Source organism: Triturus cristatus, chromosome 4_1 (genome assembly GCF_964204655.1).
Source record: "Triturus cristatus chromosome 4_1, aTriCri1.1, whole genome shotgun sequence".
Taxonomy (NCBI): Eukaryota; Metazoa; Chordata; class Amphibia; order Caudata; family Salamandridae; genus Triturus; species Triturus cristatus.
In genome coordinates, this window is record NC_140585.1 from 671,570,710 (window position 1) to 671,590,394 (window position 19,685).

The 19,685-nt window shown below is 42.8% G+C and overlaps 1 protein-coding gene across 11 annotated transcripts in view; it reads left to right on the forward strand.

Moving 5' to 3' along the window:
• Positions 1-2,020: 2,020 nt before the first annotated feature.
• The window catches only part of ANKRD26 (ankyrin repeat domain 26), a 1,120,330-nt gene continuing 1,102,665 nt past the window's right edge, over positions 2,021-19,685 (forward strand). For 5 of the 11 annotated variants that reach the window (XM_085653116.1, XM_085653119.1, XM_085653115.1 and 2 more), the window contains exon 1: positions 2,038-2,557. In XM_085653116.1, coding sequence (XP_085509242.1) covers positions 2,352-2,557 — 206 coding nt within the window. In that variant the 5' untranslated portion in view covers positions 2,038-2,351. Of the gene's footprint in view, positions 2,558-19,685 lie in introns of all 11 variants that reach the window. The other 6 variants (XM_085653114.1, XM_085653120.1, XM_085653123.1 and 3 more) reach the window with 3 other exon arrangements.

The following is a 19,685-nucleotide window of genomic DNA, read 5'->3' on the forward strand; positions in this document are numbered from 1 at the left end:
AGCTGTGTATATTTGATTATCGTATAATATGTTTAGTTATGTAAATTTGGGGCTGCTATTTTCACTGACGGTTTGTTGCCATGTGTAGTTAAGTGAACTCTCTGTATGCTTAGGGATGTTAGCTTTAGGTATTATTTATTGACCATCTTCTTAGATATATTGTGTTTCATTAGGTTTTGTTTTGTGTTTTTTTATTTTTAGGTTTATATTTTTAGTAATTTATGATGTTATGCTTAAGCACATTAGATTTAGTTACTTTTTGTTCATACTTCTTTATTGGGTTTTGCACTTTCGGGTTGTGCTTTTCAGAGTAAATGCTTGCCTTCTACAGCTCTTTAGGAAACAAAACAGCATAGGGATTAACATCATTATCTTTAGTATAAGCCATAAAGAATCCCATCCTTTTGAATCCCTATCCGACCCCCACCAGCCCCAGGAGTGTCCATCTCACGCTACATGGGATTTATTATAAGTCATTACATGCAGAACTGAGAGTATGTGGCCTAACGGCCATATCTGCCGACTTTGGAGCTGGGGAACCAGGTTGGAGCCTGGAGGTCAGCTCAGCATCCTGTGATTCTGAGCAAATAACTTAATCTCCCGGAGCCTACCAAAAATGAATGTGTCCTTGTGTAAGGTAACTCGCGCTCATGTAAAGAGCTCCAATACCTTCGGGTCGAGTTCCCGCTATATAATACAGCAAAAAAATGTATCTGTATTGTGTTTATGGTCTATGCCGACAGAGTGAGGTTTAGTTACTTAATATTGGTTTTCTGTTTGGCTATGCTAGTTTAGTGTTGTTATTATAGTTGGTATGTTTAAGTTAATTTAAGTATGTTTTGTACAGCTATTTACTGCTGTTTTCATGCTTAGCTATATGTTATTGTTTATTATTTGTGGTCATATGAGATTAGTTTATGTGATTTTATATTTGGTGTGAAATATTTATCAACATTGTGTACAGCTGTCATGCTTCATACCAGTATGCCATATTTTGTTCTGTTTATTGATATCTGTTTAGTTGCCTTCATGGTTTGCTATATTATATTTAGTTCATGCCAGCTGTAGGGATGTTATGTTTAGCCATGCTTTGTTTGCTTATGTTTTTTAATGCATTGTACTTCAGTCTATCGATATTAGGAGGCCAATTCAGAGCATGTAACGCTTCCAGCCCAACGCATAACAACAACAAGCAGCGGTATACGGGCACCTTCAGAACAACAAGCATTGGCATAGCCAATAGGTCTCGCCTTTCGGACCTTATAAGTGTTTAGCCATGCAACAGTTAATGTTGTTGCAGTAAGGATATTGTGCTGCATAACTAAATACTTATAAGGTTCCAAAGGCGAGACCTATTGGCTATGCCAATGTTTGTTTAGAAAAGGGTGCTGTAGTGAGTGCTATTGGTGCGTTCGATTAACCTTAACCAGCCTCCCTCTCGCCCACCTTCCAATTCTCGCTTCTTTTACAGTCTACGTTCTATGCTATGCCCTGAGGCCCAGGGAATTAGAATGTAAGGGTGTCAAATGGATAACAACGCTCACAAATAACAAGCCTTTCAAGCATTTCTTGGAGTAAGAGATGCATTTATTATTCAGCACTCATCAAAGAAAACACCAGCAATTTACGCATTTTCTATTACGATATCGAACCTTAATATAAAAATGATGATTGACAGTTACGACACTACCGTAGACCTGCACTACAGACCGCAAAGGCAAGGTGTGGAGTTGCAGTCTAGCCTTTAAGGGCCATTCAATGAAGTGGAACAAACTATAAGGCCTAATAAGAGAAGGATGTTTACATAACAGTTGCGAGCTTGATGCACGTGCCAACAGTCCAGGGACGCTACGGATTCCTATTTTCTGTTTAATTGATTGGCTGCTCTGTAACTATGACATCATAAACAACGGCACAGAGGTGAGCGAGTGTCTTTGGGCTTGTGCTGACACTGCCCATGCGCCATGCTCCATAAAGTATGGAGCCGCTTGAGTTTGACAAAATGTAGCGGCGCCGGCGCATGCGCGAATGTGCGCAGTCTGCCAGGATACCGTTGCCGACGCGTCCGGGCCGTGGCAGGGGCAGTCGTGCTCCAGTAACACCCCGCAGCTGTGCCTACCAACCGCGCCTCCATGCAGGGCACGCTCGGAACCACCTGATGCGGCGAGCCGGCTGCTCTTTGTAATCGAGCTGTTCAGCGGCGATCGTGGCCGACCATCGGCGCTCCGGAGTGGATCTCAGCGGCGATGCCCGTCTGCGGAGACTCTAATCCGAGCTAGCCCTCTCGGCCGCCCTCCATCCAGCGACCGCCGCTGCGTGTGCTCCTTAGACTCGCCGCAGCCGCCGGCCCCATGAAGAAGATCTTAAACTTCGCGAAGAGGAGGAGGGGCGCGTCCCCCAGCGCCTCCGAGACCGGCAGCCTGACCTCCGCAGGCGGCTACGAACTGCGCGACCGCGACCTCAGCAAGCTGCACCGCGCTGCCTACGCCGGAGACCTGCCCAAGGTGCGGCAGCTATGCAAGAAACACGACCCCAATCAGCAGGACAAGGAGCGCAGGTACTGGCCCACGGGCACTGGCTGGGACTGACCCGGAGGGGCGGTGAGACGAGGAGCCAGGGCAGAGGAGCCTCAGTCAGGGAAGAGTCGTGTACCTGGATGGGAGATGATGTTGACCTCATTCACGTGCTGATGGTTGGGGGGGGGGGGGGGGCGTTGTTCCAGTAATTATTGTCGAACAGCTGGCGTGTATAGCAGAGGTGAACGGTGAAGTATGGACGAAGAACGCACTGGTGACTGGGCACCCACGGGTTTGGATGATGCTTGTGGTTCAAGTGGATTTGGAGTGGCAAGTTGCGCTTTGATGCAGATATCCGATAGCCTGGACACCTGACGGCTGGGCCAGCAGCACCATTAAGTTTGCCAGATGACTTTGTGTCACCGGGACATTTACAGTCGCGGGCTTTCCTGTGAGAATTCTTTGTTTAGGGATATTGTTTTGTATTATAGCATTTGTATAGCGCTTACTACCCTTTGTGAGGCGTTAAAGGGGTTGTCCACGCGTTTAGCGCATGCTTGGCAAACTAAAGTAAACGCAACGCGTGGTATTATTCTCGAAACGCAGTTGTTTCTAATAAGGAGCCAAGCACTGGAAAGGGTTATCCAGATGGCAGTTATATGGTGACCTTTGTCTTTCCTGCGATGACTGGACAGGTCTCGTGGGTGCTGATCATTTTAGTGATTTGTAAGGCTCTCAAAGGTGCTGGTGGAATGAACAGAGAGTTTTCACAGCAGGATTCACCTGGTTTGTGCCGGACAAGAAGGGGTGGTGATGGCTGATTGTGTGTTGTGTGTGCTTTTTGAAATGGGTGCTTACGGCTAGAAGAGCATGATGCAGTTGGCTGACCTGGAATAGGTGCTGATGACTTGGGGCTGCCATGGGTGCCTAAGCTGAATTAGCAAGTAGTCCAGTACGTTTTTTAACCTCACCTTTTGAGAAGAAGAGAGGGACTTGGTCATGCTGAGTTAGCACCACTACTAAGGGCTTTAAGTGGGATGAAAAAACTGGTGGGTTTCTCATCGTTACCTTAAAAATCTGTGCTTAGCAAAGTGTGCCGCCCAATTTGTATTTTGCTGTTTCTGTCATTGCATCCAGATATGATACAAGTAACATCATACCTACAACAAATCAGGACTATTGGCTTTGTCAATGGGTCTTAGTTGCATAAGATAAATAAGCAGCAACTATGGCTTGTTGTATATAATATTGAATGTTGCTTCTCCTGAGTTTCAAAAGAGAAGGGAAATTCAGAGAGAAAATGACTCTTAAAAGGATTTCCTTTCCCCTACAACGCTCACCTGGCATGACGTCATGCCATAACTTCTCCCCTAGTGAGAAGGGAGCAGTGTGAGCACGCGCACATCCATGTGTCTGCTATCACTGCAGTACAGAACAAGCACTGAAAATGCAATAGGTCTTGCCTTTGATTAAGTTAAAGCCATTTGCTTTGCTATGGCTATATAAGTTAGTATAATCTTAAAAATAAGTGTACAAATATACAATTCTCCTGCTTTGAAACACAAGCAAAGATTACACAATATTTAAATATGCAAGCCCTGCGCACCCACTCCAGTCAGTTAAGGATGATTATTTACAAGTTTGAATATTTAAATATGCATGACTTGACAGCACTCCAGTCACTGTGCGCACATATTTACACGTCTTAGAATAAAACAAAACATTGCACAGTTATACGTTTTAACACTGCTCTGTGGACTGTAAGGCCATTGCTTTGCTACATCAAGGGCATACAAGTTGCTTGCTTTCTATCCGGAGGTGTTCCGTTGCCTTTAGATTTCTTCTGTGGAAAGCCCCACAGCCGTTTATGACAAGCAAATGCCACCAGACACAAAAGTCCATTCAAGGTTTAGTGCAAATCTGTGGACGGAAGAATGGAGGGGTTAATGACTGAATGAGGAAAAGCCAGGGCAGATCGTGTGCAGTAAAACGATGCGATGCACAATATGAAGTTAACCAAACAGAGCGCATCCATGCCTCCCTCAGCTCCCTTTCCATCAGGCCTACAGGCGTTAACCACTACCACGCAAAAATGAAGTGCATATGTGCATTTGCACCCAACCTCAACAGCATAATAGTATCCAGCTGTCCCCGCCAGAATGGAGGTGGTTAAAATGGGCCCAGTGTGATGCAAGCATTTTTCCATATTATCAAGTCCATCTCACTATGCAGAGCCTCTTCCTCCATAAGAGGGCATGTACCACTTTGTTACAGAGGTCACGACATACACTCGCCGGCACTGCCTTGCATGACCAACTGACGGGTCGGACGCTCTCAACACATGAGTTGCGCAACAAAGGCCCATCTGAGCAGCCCACAAGCTCGGTTATGTACCATGTTCTGAAATGCAAGGTCGTGCATACCGCTGCATCTTTCCACAAAACTCTGACTGTGAATCAGCACTTTACCAAACAGAAGGGCCCTCCTTGGGCGGAATATGGAGGTTCTACCAAATAAGAGGTAGCGCCATGACGTTTACTGTTAGACGGCATGCACACGCGAGATGGTGCTTAGGTCAACGATCCTTACACTCACCAGTGACTCGACCCACACTATGCTTTTAGTGAAGTTAATTCACGGCGCCGTATTTACCTTTGATCACCGGAGCCTCCTGCGGGGTCTGCTCGACGGGAATTGTGAGCCCCGAGGAGGGCAATAGCTCACATGGCGCTTTTGGTGTCCACCGACCTCTTCCTGTTCGGAAAGAAATCTTTAAAGGTAGAAGGAATGCTTAACATAAATGAGCAAGTGCACAGCAAAACACAACAGCATCCATCGAAAGAAGGTGCATGACCGGTTAAACAGCGTGCTTAAAAGACAGCACTTAAACTACAATGTTGCGATATTGGGCCAGTTTTATCTTAACACCAGGGAAAAACGAAATACACCTCATCAAAAACAGCAAGTAAAAATGAATACTTTGATAGCAGACATGGAAAAAGTAACAATTCTAACCTCGAAACAGTCTGACGCATAACTAAGGGTTCCAGCCCTTTGTATGGATGGGACTGAGCTGGGAATATGAATACAAATTTCTGCGAGATCAGAAGACTTGCTGACTTCTACAACAGAACCAGAACATCACTGGTTAATCATGGGAACAAGGCTGGTGGGAGACCACGGATGTTTTGAATATAAAGTGCCTAAAAGCATTAGCGCCATTAATAGCTGAATGGGACACAACTATTGTTTCACAGGAGAGGCGGGTGCTGCGGCAATCCGTGTTAGCGACATTATTAGACCACACTTATGCTGTTTGGATTGAAATGCCAAGCCGGGTGACCACAAAGTCTTCCAATCAGCACAGCCGTGAGCCAAGCAAGAACGCACAAAGACACTGTCGTCTAAGACCAAGCAAGCATTTCCTGGACTGTGCATACAGGTGCAGTGACAATACGCGTTATTTAAACAAAGCGTGTGTGTGTGGCATTTCTTTCACTATACGCTCCAACGTGACTGTGACAGGAGGTGGGGGACTCGGGACGAGTCCAGGGAGGAGCCGGTGTGTGCCCACAAGGGACAATGTAAAATAAAATAGTGCTCACCGCGTATACAATGCCGAACGTGTAACGATGCAAGTAAAACATCCAGTCCCGGTGGGCAGGGGTAAAAGTGGACATGGCGGTAACCAGGAGGGTCCTTTTCAATCGTGAGCCAGCGTTTTGCATGGAGGATGACGGCAGCGAATAAAAAAGATGGGCGGGGCTTCAAGTCAACCTCTGAAAGCTTTGGAATCCGTATTGATTCCAAGAAGCCCTTGCATGGCGAGAGCAGCACATGCGCTGCTAACGTCAGGCGAGACCTAAAAAACAGACCGCCTGTGCCAGGGCACAAAATAGAGCCCGTTAGAGACCCGTTTTGTGGCCCCCTTAAAAAAAACTGCCGGTGCTCAGCATCGGTGAGACCTGGCCCACTTAAAGCCCTGCCACTACTACAAATTGCAAAATAGGATACAGACTGTGTAGTGGGTGTCTGTGTGCTTGATTGGAGTGGGTGGTGTTTGCACTTGTTAATGGCCATCTTTATGTGACGGCCGCCTGTCTTGTAAGTTACCTACATCCATTCATTGTCTGCTTATACTTGGTACTGTTAAAATATTCCACTACTTTTCGGAAACATTACTGGAATCAACCTCTTTCATAGTCATAGCAGCCAGTGTACTCACGGTCAGTTTTTTTGTTGTAAGCCAGATCAGTTTTGTATTGAGGCTAATTCTCTTCTGCGACGATCTGGATCATGACAGCCAGTGCTGCAGAGTCAGTAATCCTTTTATGTTGCTAAAAATAAAACTCTGACACGAAGATCATTTTATTTCGAGTTCCTGCCCATGTGTTGCTAAATTTACAATGTCTTTGAAAAAAAAATACACTGACCATCAAAATCAAGCTCCTTTGTGTAAGAAATGCAGACCGTTGGAATTATTACTTGCAGAAATGTACAATCTTCGGCACAGTTTTTGACTGTTTCTGATGCTGTAAAGTAGTTTAAGGTAATGATTATAACACATATGTAATCGTGGTTCATTGCATCATTTTTATACTTTGATGCCCTAAAGTAGGTTGACATAATACTTGTGCTACATAATTTATAAATTGATGCCCTAAAGAAGTTTGTTTTAGTTAATCATTTTGGATTATAGTTTCTCGTGGTACACTGCTTCACTTTCATAATTCGAGACACTGACAAAGACTGCTTCTTCTACACAAAGTGGCACGAGAACTTTACTTTATTTGCAGTGTAGTGTGCCTTGTTTTGCTTTACATTTTCCTTTCACTTATATCTGACAAATATATTACGAGTTACGATCAGTGTTTATTTTGTTATATTTTGTTAATAAAGAGATTGCCAGAAGAAGCATTTAAGAGGGTCATACTGTCTAGAAACAAAGGTTTGGGTTAGAGGTTCCTAGAGGAGTTCTTATGATATCAACTGGGACAATTCAGAAGATTTGGACACTTTGCTTAAGTGTGTCTTTAATCACTTGACCTCCATATTGGCACATGTGTACGTTATAAAAGAAAATGTATCTAACACGTCTTTACGAAGTGTTATGTATTCGTGTTGCAAGGCACAAATGTCAAGGGAATTGTCCCTCAAATGTTTGTAAATTATCTGTGCAAACATTCCGTACGTGTCTGGCACAAAAGCAGTTAGTCTTAATATGTGCCATATCAATACCTACATTAGTTTAGCAACCATATAACAAGATTCATTTGGCTTTAATATTGGGACCTCCCAGAAAGAGAGCAGACTTATTTATTTGCATTTATTTGTTACATTCCAAGGTGGTGGATGTTTTTATTTTTTGTGTTGTTGCGCTTTAACGGCAGAGTCTGGAAAATATTGTAGTCTCCTACCAAAGAAGACAAAACATTTTACTCTGCAAAACAATGTTTCTGGTGCAAGACTTAATGTCGCAATGCACATTTGTGTGTTCAAAGTCTACTGATCTGTTTTATGCAGATCATTGTGCTTATTTTCTGGGGAAACCATTCCTAGCAGTTCAACTGCTGGTATTTAATGGAATAATTTTGCCATCGGTTTGAAGGCAGATTTATTAGGCTACTGTAGCGATGCTCCACAAACGTAGCAGGAAGAAAGAAATACAGACGAAGGTTGAGCTTGAAGTCTCTGTATTTAATCCATGGTACTGAGCACAACAGGGACCAGCAGCTCACACAGCACAACGGATACACCGTTAGAATATCGCTTCAACCCATAACATTCTAGACATCAGTGTAGGTTCTACTCCAACCCCACGAGCTTACTTAAAGCGATACACCACCATCGCTACACATCTCCCTTCTTAAATATATTTTTTCACAGCGTTCTCACAAATGCACATTCACCCAAATAACATACAACATTGTTAAAATGAATGCACAAGAACTTACAAAATACTTTACTTAAAAACTACAAACCCTTCAAGTTTTCTGGGAACCGTAATACTCCTACCAAACCTGCTCACCCTGCTCCCAGAGGTACCTTCCTTGATAGACTCTCTGATCTGTGTTTCACCCTCAATGCTCTCTCCCTGAACATGACCCTCCTCTAATTCCACCAATTCAGGAGTTTGCTCACAGATGTTATCATGATCACCAGAAACAACTTCACCTGCTCCATTCTGCTCAATCTGAGAACCCAAAGGGGCCATGGACTGTTCACTCATGTCAACATCCCTATCCACCAAACTCTCATTACGTTTTCCCCCTGATGGGAACACATCCATCCACCAATAGTCTCTTCTCCCCTCTGAAATGCAATGTTTTGCTGAACCATGATCATTTGAAAGAGCAATGCGACTCATGTGATGGATACTTCCATCATCAAGCTGCACTGTGTTTCTCATGACCTTTATAATGGTTCTAGGATCCGAAAATCTGGGTTGTAACTTGCTAGATTTTTTTGCAAGTTTCACCCTTACACTTTGTCCTACTTGGACACATGGTTCTTTTGTACCATGTTTTTTATCAAAATACACTTTATTCTTCCCTTGCGAAGCCTCCATGGCCTCTCTTACAAGATCAGCATTCCAATCATATTTCCTGCTTCTGCCAATCCACCCAGGATTAATTTTACAATGTGGAAATCTTCCACGCATTAACCCAAAAGGACTCTCCCCAATTGTGTCATGGGAAGTAATTCTATATGACCAAATCAACTTGTCCAATTCATCATTCCAATTTTTATTACCTCTCTTTGCTAATTGCAAAATGCCTTTTAGAATTCTATTGACCCTCTCCACTACTGAATTACCTCTAGGGTGGTAAAGCGCCGTGAACTTCTGTTCAATCCCTGTGTTTTCCATAAATTTTCTCATCAATTCAGACTTGAATTGAACACCATTATCCGTAAGGATACATGCTGGAAAACCCTCTCTCAGAAAGCATTTTTGCAAAAAACAAATAACTGACTCCGTGTTTACTTTAGTAACCACTTCAACCTCAATCCATCTTGAGAACAAGTCTACCAGAACCAGTAAGTACTTGGTAAAACCATCCTGCCATTCCAAAGGACCCATAATGTCCAAGGCGACTTCTTCCCAGGGTAAATTTGGACAAGGCAGTGACGACATTGGAGGGTTAAGTGTTTTCTGTGCTTTGTCAGAAGACTCACAATTAATACACTCCCTGACAAAACGTTCAATTTCCAAGTCAATTCTTGGCCACCAATATAGTGCTTTAATGTTCCTCTTAGTCCGAGAAACTCCAGGGTGTCCTTCGTGACCAATTACTATAATTCTATTTCTCATCCCCAGTGGAGGTATAACTCTACCACCCCTGCAAACAAACTCTCCATCAAGACTCAACTCATCACGCACTTCCCAAAAAGCTCTTAATGCTACATCACGTTTGCAGTCATTTGACCAACCTTGGATGACCCTATTTCTGACAGTTTCCAGAACTTTGTCCTTGCCACACTCCAGGTGCCAGTCACTTTTACGCAGACCTATAGTGTCATCAAACACCCCTGCTACAGAGAATTCACCCCAAGGATCTGGGTCAATTTCCTTCATGGGTAACGAAAGTCTACTTAAGAAATCCGCAATTATATTTTTAGCCCCAGGAACATACTTCACCTCATACACAAAATCTTGGAGTCGCATAGACATCCTTGCAATTCTCGCTGAGGCTCTGGACAAACCCTCAGTTGTCAAGAGCTTCGTCAGCGGTTTATGGTCTGACCGTAACAAAAATTTCTTCCCCCAAATGAACTTCCTAAAGTGTTCCATTGCCCAAACACAAGCTAAAGCTTCACGTTCAATCACTGAGTATTTCTCTTCTGTTGGAGATAAAGAACGAGACGCAAATGCTATGATAACTTCTTTACCATCATCCGATAATTGGGACAACACTCCCCCTAAACCTGTGCCACTGGCATCAGTCGTGACAATAGAATATGCCTGTGGATCAAAACCCTGTAATGTGGGAGCCTGAGCAATTGCTTCTCTTATGCTAACGAATGCACTCTGACATGCAGGCGTCCACTCAAACACAACTTTATTTTTCAATAAAGTTCGCATCTCAAACGTTTTCTTTGCAAAATTATATACAAACTTGGAATAAAATTCCGCCAATCCGAGAAAAGAACGAAGTTCCTCCTTTGACTTAGGTGGAGGAGCCTTGAGAATGGCTTCAACCAAACTACATTTGGGTTTTATGCCAGAACTACTAATCTCATGGCCCAAATATGTGACTGACTTTTCAGCAAACCTACACTTACTGCCTTCAGCCACTAACCCATTTTCATGAAGAATGGCTAACACCTCCCTTAAAATCATGTCATGGTGTGTTCTATCCTTTCCCATGATTAAGATGTCATCCTGGAATACTGCAACTTCCTGAATGTGATTAAAAAGATTTGTCATGAGCCTTTGAAAAACTGCAGCCGCTGATGCCAACCCAAACGGCATGCGTTTAAATCTGTAACAACCAAAAGGGGTACAGAAAGTGGTAAGATGCCTGCTACTCTTCTCTAAAACCACTTGATGATAAGCTGCTGATAGGTCCAAGGTGGAAAACCACCTTGCATTCCTAGTTATAGACAGCATTTCATCAATCCTCGGAAGAGGAAACTGGTCCACTAGTATGTTATCGTTGAGGTACCTCAAATCCACGCATAAACGGGCTTTGCCATTCGATTTGCGTGCTACGACCAATGGAGAAACCCATTCAGCTGCTTCCACCGTTTCGATAACATTATTTTTTAACATCTTCTGTAATTCTGCCTTCACTTCTTCCCTTACAATAAAAGGGATGTTCCTTGCCTTGTGAATTTTAGGAATAGCCCCTTCTTTTAAGTGAATGCGATGTGTAAACCCCTTCAATTTGCCCATGCTGTTTGTAAAAACTTCTGGAAATTCTTGTAAAACCCACTTCTTGGTGTCTTCCCCATCACAAGAGACCAAAACTTGCTCTTTACTGTTCGGGTTCAGGATAATATGTAAAGACCTCTGATCCTTCCACCCCAACACTGATGGGCCTTCCCTGGCTACGTATAGTTTGCCTACTGCTTCTCTTTCTTTAAACCTAAAGATTAATGTTCTGAAACCTAACATGTCTATTTTGTCGCCTGTAAAGCTTTCAGCAGAGACATCATTAGGTTCCAACCATTCACCAATTTTACCAATGAATAATTTGTTCCAAATTTCTTGTGAAACTATGGTGAAAGGAGATCCCGAATCAGCAGCCAGTTGGACTAAAATGCCACCCAACGAGACCATGCATAACGGTTTAGAAGCAGAACTACCCGTTATATTTAGTACTACTTTTTTCCTTTGAATGCAATTCACCTGTATTTCTGCATCGCTAGCAGTTGAGGAACTGTCATCATCCTCTTCTTGAACACACTTTACTTTACTTTTATCATTAATTTTTTTCTTCCGTCTGCAAACTCTAGAGAAGTGTCCAATAAGCCCACATTCTAAGCACTTTGCTGACTTAGCCGGACACCTCTCGTAAGCCGCAGAGTGTGAATAACTCCCACATCTATAACAGATCAGATTTCCCCCTTTCCTGTTGTCTACATTATCCATCTTTTTTTTTGTGGTGAAATCTGATTTGCTTTTATCAAACTTTGTGCTTGCATTATTTCTGTACACATATTTCTTTACACTTACTTTTCCTACTACCTCACCAGTGCTCGTTTTGTCATTCGAGAGCGTGGCTTTCGCACACCTCTCTGAAAGCTCACCTTTCTTAACAAGTGCAATTATGTCCTTAAGACAGCTTTCTCCTTCAATCCACAATTTATCCTGTAATGTCTTATTCTTAGTATACATGACAACCTGATCACGGATAAACTCGTCATGCAGTTGAGCAAATCTGCACTTGCTCGCTAATTTCCTAAGTACAGACACATATTCCTCTATGGTTTCTTGTTTCTCTTGTTTCCTGTGGAAGAAAGCATGTCTAGTAACAGCAATGCACACAGAAGGGGAAAAATAGTCATCTAGATCTAATATGGCCGATTTAAAAACGTCAATGTCCCCCTCTGATCTTTCCACCTTAACCATTTCATTATAAATCCTTAAACCTTCGGGACCCAAAGAATACAACAACATCCTCTTCTTCCTTTCAGGTGAGAATGTTCCACTGATATCCTCTAAGTTAGCAATGTAATTAATGAAATACTCCTTCCAGACTAACCATGCTACCAGTGGTTCGCCAGGCGTGGACAAAAATTCCTTAGGCGAGTTAATGTGTGGATTTGCGAAAGGTCCATCGCCCGACGCAGCATTCCTTGTTTCAGTAGATGAAGTGTCGCTCGGCATTTTGTGAAAGAAATAAAAAAAACAACAAACACACAAAAAAAAAATCAGAACTGCTTGTAAAGTTGTGCCTTAAACACCACCTCTAGTCTGTTCCTTTGATGATCTCAAAAGAAATGAGAGAAAAATAAATCACCATATAAAGTTGCCATGCGACAGTAAATTACCAACTTCTAGAAATCTCCCTGTTGTACTCAGTGAAATATATCCTTTTCTTTTTGTCTTGAGCTGCTTAAATGATAAAATCTTATATGGTGAATAAACAATTCCTTTGCTGGCTTGGTTCCACTTCTTTTCTCTCTTTATTTAATGAAATTTACCTTTATTCCCTTTATTTAAACACTCCACTTCAATGTGCTGTCAGAATTGTGCCATCGTTTACTGCATCATTAGAAATTCCAGCCTCTCCGGTAGAAATTGCTACGATCGTGAACAGTTGTCATGGTAACTAGACTTGTTGATCTGATCCTGTGGGCGTTTACCAGCGTAGCGTAGTGAGGTGTTAATCCGTCTCCCCACGTACGTCAATAGCGTACTTGCCTCTATGCTGACGTGCGGTTGTTGCAGCCCAAGCGCGAGGTGGAGGACTCGCAGAATCCAACAGCGTCATTACAACGTTTAAAAGTAAGCAACTCCTTTCATATTACACAGTCACAAACTTTGTAAAGAATTCCACAAAGCCTGCTTACCGCTATCAAGGCAGTCCCAAGAGAGTTCAACTGATGCAAAACGACGCGCAGACAAATCAATGCTCCCTCTTTTGCCGGTTGAAACGAAGGAATCGGATTCTCCAAAAAGAGAAAGAAAAAAAAAAAAAAAAAAATTGCCGTCTCGTTTGTAGGTTCCTGGCTACAATGATTTGTGTGCAGAAATGGGAAATAGATGGCCTTTGCAGCTTCCTCGTTGTTCCTTTTAGCTTAAAGTTGATATTTTTTTTAAGAAGAAGATCCCAAAACGTCGCCAAAATTGTGTAGCGATGCTCCACAAACGTAGCAGGAAGAAAGAAATACAGACGAAGGTTGAGCTTGAAGTCTCTGTATTTAATCCATGGTACTGAGCACAACAGGGACCAGCAGCTCACACAGCACAACGGATACACCGTTAGAATATCGCTTCAACCCATAACATTCTAGACATCAGTGTAGGTTCTACTCCAACCCCACGAGCTTACTTAAAGCGATACACCACCATCGCTACAGCTACCCATGGAACTATTGGTTGCTGTATTACTTGCTTGCTGATGTCAGTGTCCGTTATGATAAGTTGGTAGCACGCCACGTGCTGGATCCTCTGTCACCGTGCTCTCTTTCAGCTGCTCTAGTCCTCATTGCCCACCTCTCCACTTGTAGCTTTTGCCCAAACATGCCCAGAATTTCTGCCTCTGTATATCCTTTTGCATGCGGGATACCTTCATTTCATTAACGGTGCGAACAGCAAATAGGCTACAAAATTCACTTGCCTTGCAACCACAGGATCTTAGTCCTGTCCTGCCACACCCTTGCACACGATGCATGGCCTCCGTGGTAACCCTGGCCTCTGTCCTTTTCAGATTCTCTCTTCTGGTTTGTCATTGGGCTGTGTCCCACCTGTCTTTGCCCCTCTTTTTCTTCAGGCCTGTTATGATGTTTTGCATCTTGTTCCATCCCTTCTCCGCATTTTATCTGAGTAGCTTTTCTCCACCATGACTGCACTCACTTCGGGGTCGCCAAAGTCTTTTGTCCCTGAACCTTGTAATCATAGTTATTGACTTTCACAGCCCCTTCTTGGTGTACTGCCCCCTGTCCTTTCACCATTCCTCCCCGTCCCATGTCTTTGATGATCCGTGTCAAGCTCCCTCTTCTGACGACCCAACCCCAGGCCCTCTACCATCCCACCTGCGCCCCAATTCTTCTGCAGTTGAAAAACATAGGTTGATCATTAATGTAGTTATGGCTGATGTTAGTAAAGGTAATTCTAAATAATCCATCTGCTTGTGCTATAGTTTTATGAGGGCTAATACCAAATTATTAGAAGTCTGTACAGTCTAAAAAGCAATTCACTTTTAATATGAAATTAACCTTACTGACTATTATTGACGATTGTGTAATTATTATCCATTTCGTTTACCACTACTCCTGCGCAGGCTATCGCAATACGAGGGTGTTGCATTACATGGTGTTTTTTTTTTTTTTTTTTTTTTTTTTTTGTTTTTTTTTTTTATCCTGTCAGACATTTTCAAAACAATATAACAACTTAACCAATGGCAAAAATGGTTTCTCTACGATTTCTAGTTTCATTTCTATTTGTTTTTTTCCCCAAGAAAAAAGTTTTAGACAAATTTCCAACAATTTAAAATCCATAATTGCGCACAATCTGAACCTAGTATAAATGGCAATTGCTGCAAAAAGCACAAGAATAAAGACAGTTACTGGTAAGTTATGTAAAAGAAAACAATATTGTTGTTAAATTTAGTAATGTATGAAGCGCATAATATTGCATTGTCATATACTGTGATAAAATTCACTAGTGATCCTTCAGATGCTGATCTCGATCTGCATAGATGTAGTGTAAAAATATATTCTTTCTTTCAATTTGACAAAATCCTGATGTTAAATATCATCTTTTTTGTGATTTCCATGTATTATCATTTTCACCGCTTGCTGATTCCAAAACAGTGTATTAGAGACAGCGTGGTTGAAGCCCAACCTACCGCTTGTTTCATTGGAGCCAAAGATAGGCATGTGTGTTTCATGCTTTATAATTGACCCCTTTTCATTTTGGTTCTGAGTGTGATCTATATGGATATTGGTGACAGTTTTCTCTCTTAAACACCCTCATTAAGATAGTTTTCCCCATATTATATGCTAGTGATGGATCCTAATGTAAACTTGTGCAGTTTGTGGCATGAAACCGTGCCACATTCTGGCTCAAAGGATCTTCAAGTATGCTTTGGGCTCAGTAGTTTATTGGTAACACTTGAACTTTTGAAAGATTTTTAAATAATTGAAATTATGCCAATAGTGCAAAGGTTCATCAGAGGCACAGTGCTGCGTAGCATAACAGTCCAACATACAACGATAATATCAAAGTACAAAAGTATACATAATCAGTGTAATATAACCCATCTGATAGAATGCCCTATAAAAATAAGGCGGAGGGAAAACATAGCCACCAATCGGGATCTAACTTAAAAAAGTGATTGCGCACGGATCCCAATAATCCCGGGGGCGAGCAGTTGGTGGCAGTATTGTGGCGTAAGTTACGAACCAATCCTCACACAATGACATGTACTGCAGCAAGTCATGAAATGCCGGTGCCCAACTGCTGCCCCAATGCATTGCTACGCTGGGCCTTCCCAACAACAAACTCATGGGCATTAACTTCCAAAATGTTTGTGGTACAGATTTTACGCAACCCAACAGAGCCATCATGGGATCAAGAGGGAAGGTACTTTCAGTCATAGCGGTCATGACTGCGATGATGTGAGTCCAAAACAATCTTACCGACGGGCAGGATCTCGCCAGGTGAAAGAAGTCCACTCCCAAGCGCCACAGCGCATACACTTGGTATCTTCAATGTGATAGTTATGAGCAATATCTATAAGTGAGAGATAAGCCTGTACCAGAAATTTATAATGTATAAGGCTGTGCGTACCATTAGGGGACTCATCCCTAGTTTGTTGACAACAATATTGCCACAGGTCATCTGATATATCGTGGCCAGAATCTCTCACCCACGCCTCTCGGGTGTTGGGAAATTCCATAACTATATTATCAATCACTGCCACATATAATCTTGAGATAAGCCTAAAGGGTTGCGGGTAGGAGAGCAGTACCTTCAAAATGGGCCACTCGGGGAGCTCCTCCGTGAACGTAGAAAAAAGACCATGAACAGCACGTGTGGCCAAGACAACCATTAATGTAGGAGACGAATTGGCCAAAAATTCACTATATGATTTAAAATTATGACCTATAAACAGATCACCTATTGTTTTTATATGTTTTTTTTTCAAGAGTTCGTTATGGCTCAGGGGCATTATTAAACTGTGACAAACAGCAGTACTGAATGGGTATTTGAAGTGAATACGGGACAGGAACACCACATTTTCATTCGAGCCACCCCGCCTGCCAAAGAGAGTGGCAGAGTAATCCAACCATCAATGCTGGATTTCAGGGTGTCCATAAAGCGTCCATAATTGTCTTTTAGGATAACATGGATAGCTTTGTGGTAAAGGATACCTAAATGTCGAATTGGGCACGTCTGCCATTGCACCGGGTACGTTATGTCTGGACGAGTAGTGAAACTAGTTAGAGGGACCATAATAGATTTATTCCAATTAATCTGAAGGCCAGACCAGCGACCAAAGTCCATTATTTCCTCAATAATAGGAATTAGTTTGACAGTAGGATTTTTAACCACAAGCATAGTATCATATGCGTACATAGATAGAACAGTATACCGTTATCCCATATTCACTCCTCGCCGACAGTGGTTCGCCTGTAATGCGCATGCCATGGGCTCCAGAGTCAAAGCAAAAAGGAGAGGTGACAGGGGGCACCACTGCAGTGTACCTCTCCTGATTACGAATGGCTTGGAGAGCCCATCGTTCAGACGCAACCTGGCGGATGGAGCGGTGTACTGGAGGTGAGCCCATTGAATGAAAGTCCCGCCTACTACAAGTAAAAAAGGCCACTCTACAGTATCGAACACCTTGGTGGCATCCAAAAATGCGGCAACAATAGGCGTGTTGGGATCTAGTTGGTGTGTCAGGGCAAGAAGTGAGCGGACATTTTATGCCATTTTCCGTCCTGGAATAAACCCAAACTGGTCAGGTCTAATCAATTGCGGCATCAATGGTAAGAGTCTGTTAGCTAATAACTTGGACAGGACTTTACCATCAACGTTAGTAAGGGATAGGCGACGATACGATTCACACCCAGAGGGGTCATTTACCAGTCTTAAGCGTGAGTATGATGGACTCCCGCATCGTCAATGGCAGCTGACCTGTTTGAAAAGCCTCCTCATAAACAGCTAAAAGAATGGGCATCAGTTAATCAGCTTATACTTTATAAAACTCGACGGGAAGGCTGTCACTACCCATAGCTTTTCTATTACGTAATTGATGTATGTCACACTAAATCTCTGTCTCGGTAGGAGGTTGACAGAGCAACTCGCGCTCCGCCTAATCTAGCCACGCCAGGGTCACTTTGTCCAGGTAAGTCAATATGTCGGTAGGAGCTGCCTCTGACTGTGGGGTAATCAGATATTGATAGAAAGCGACACACTCCCTCATTATATCTTCAAAAACACATATCGAACACCCATCAGTTGTGTCTTGACTATAAACTTGATTGTCAGCCCACCTACGTTTAATGAACATGGCCAGAGTGTGTCCTGGCCTATCGCCCTTCCCATATCTGTGTGCCAGTCAATATTTACCTAAAAATGTAACCTCCCGATCAGCCCCGTCCTGGAACTTAACCAAAAGCAAGCTTTTTTTGGCCAAGAGAGTAAGGTTCTTGGTTTCCTCATATCACAATTTCAATGAACGGAGTTCCAGTCTACCCCGGATGGACTTGAGAATTCTATGACTTTTAGCAATACACTCTCCCTGGATAACAGCCTTCAAGGCTTCCCAAAACACAGCAAGTGATGTCACTAAGCCCTTATTTAGCACTACATATTCCCCAGTGGCAGCAAGAATTTCCTCCACGAATGCGGAATCCAGAAAATATTTGGACTAAAGTCCCCACAATGGTGCTCATGTCCATTCGCCTAACCTAAGTGCAATATCACCTGGGAATGATCAGAAAGTGTTCTAGGGAGGTGTAGAATATCGCGCATCCAACCCAAAATGTCCAGTGATCCCACCCAAAAATCAAGCCTTTAGGAAGTGTTATGGATGGTAGAGTTAAAGGTGTCTTCTTGGGTCATGCGATATCTCGACCGCCATAAATCTAGCTGTTCCAGCTGTTTCATGGCAGAAGATTATATAGCTCATTGGATAATTTCTTATCCTTTGAGAAATCTTAGAAAGCGTAAACGTATGTATGGATGTTCCACCAATAACATCAATGCATTTACTGTTTACTAACAGTCTTCGTCCACAATTCCTAATGGAATTGTGGACGAATTCCATTTTTCAAATATTTAATTATTGACATAGCCAATAGGTCTCGCCTTTGGGACCTTATAAGTATTTAGTTATGCAGGACGATAGATATCCTTGGTGCAACAACATCAACTGTTGCATGGCTAAACACTTATAAGGTCCCAAAGGCGAGACCTATTGGCTATGCCAATGCTTGTCCTTTCTTGTGTTTCTGCACAGTTTTATGCTGCTTGTATATTAGGGTTTACATAGACATTCTGGGAACAATATCCACAATTTACAAGTGTGAGGAAAATTTGCAAAACGCCCCATATCTGTGGAGAACTAAGACATCTGCTAAAAACTTAGAGATTTGCCTTGCACCTGCCGCATTGTTGGTCCCTTGTCCTGGCCGGCTATCTCTGGAAGCCTTGTCTCTGTAGAAATTGAGTCCAATTCTAATGATGCGTCCTGTGTGATATTAGGCCTGCAATATTCTCTGCTGTGCCAGATGTTGACCAAGTTGACCACTTCGATGGTGCACGCAAGAGCACTATATCTTCACTGCCTCTAGTCGAGTATTGGTGGAAGGTCAGTTACGAGCAAAGGCTGTCGTTTAATATTTTTGACTGAGTTCTGCTGCTTGAACATGCAGAAGTAATACATTAACGGAAATTAATGCTTTTGCCGCTGGGCACACAGGGCAGGTAGGGGCTGCTTATTCAAGTGAACTGTACTTTTGCGAATGGACCTTGACCAGAATGAATAA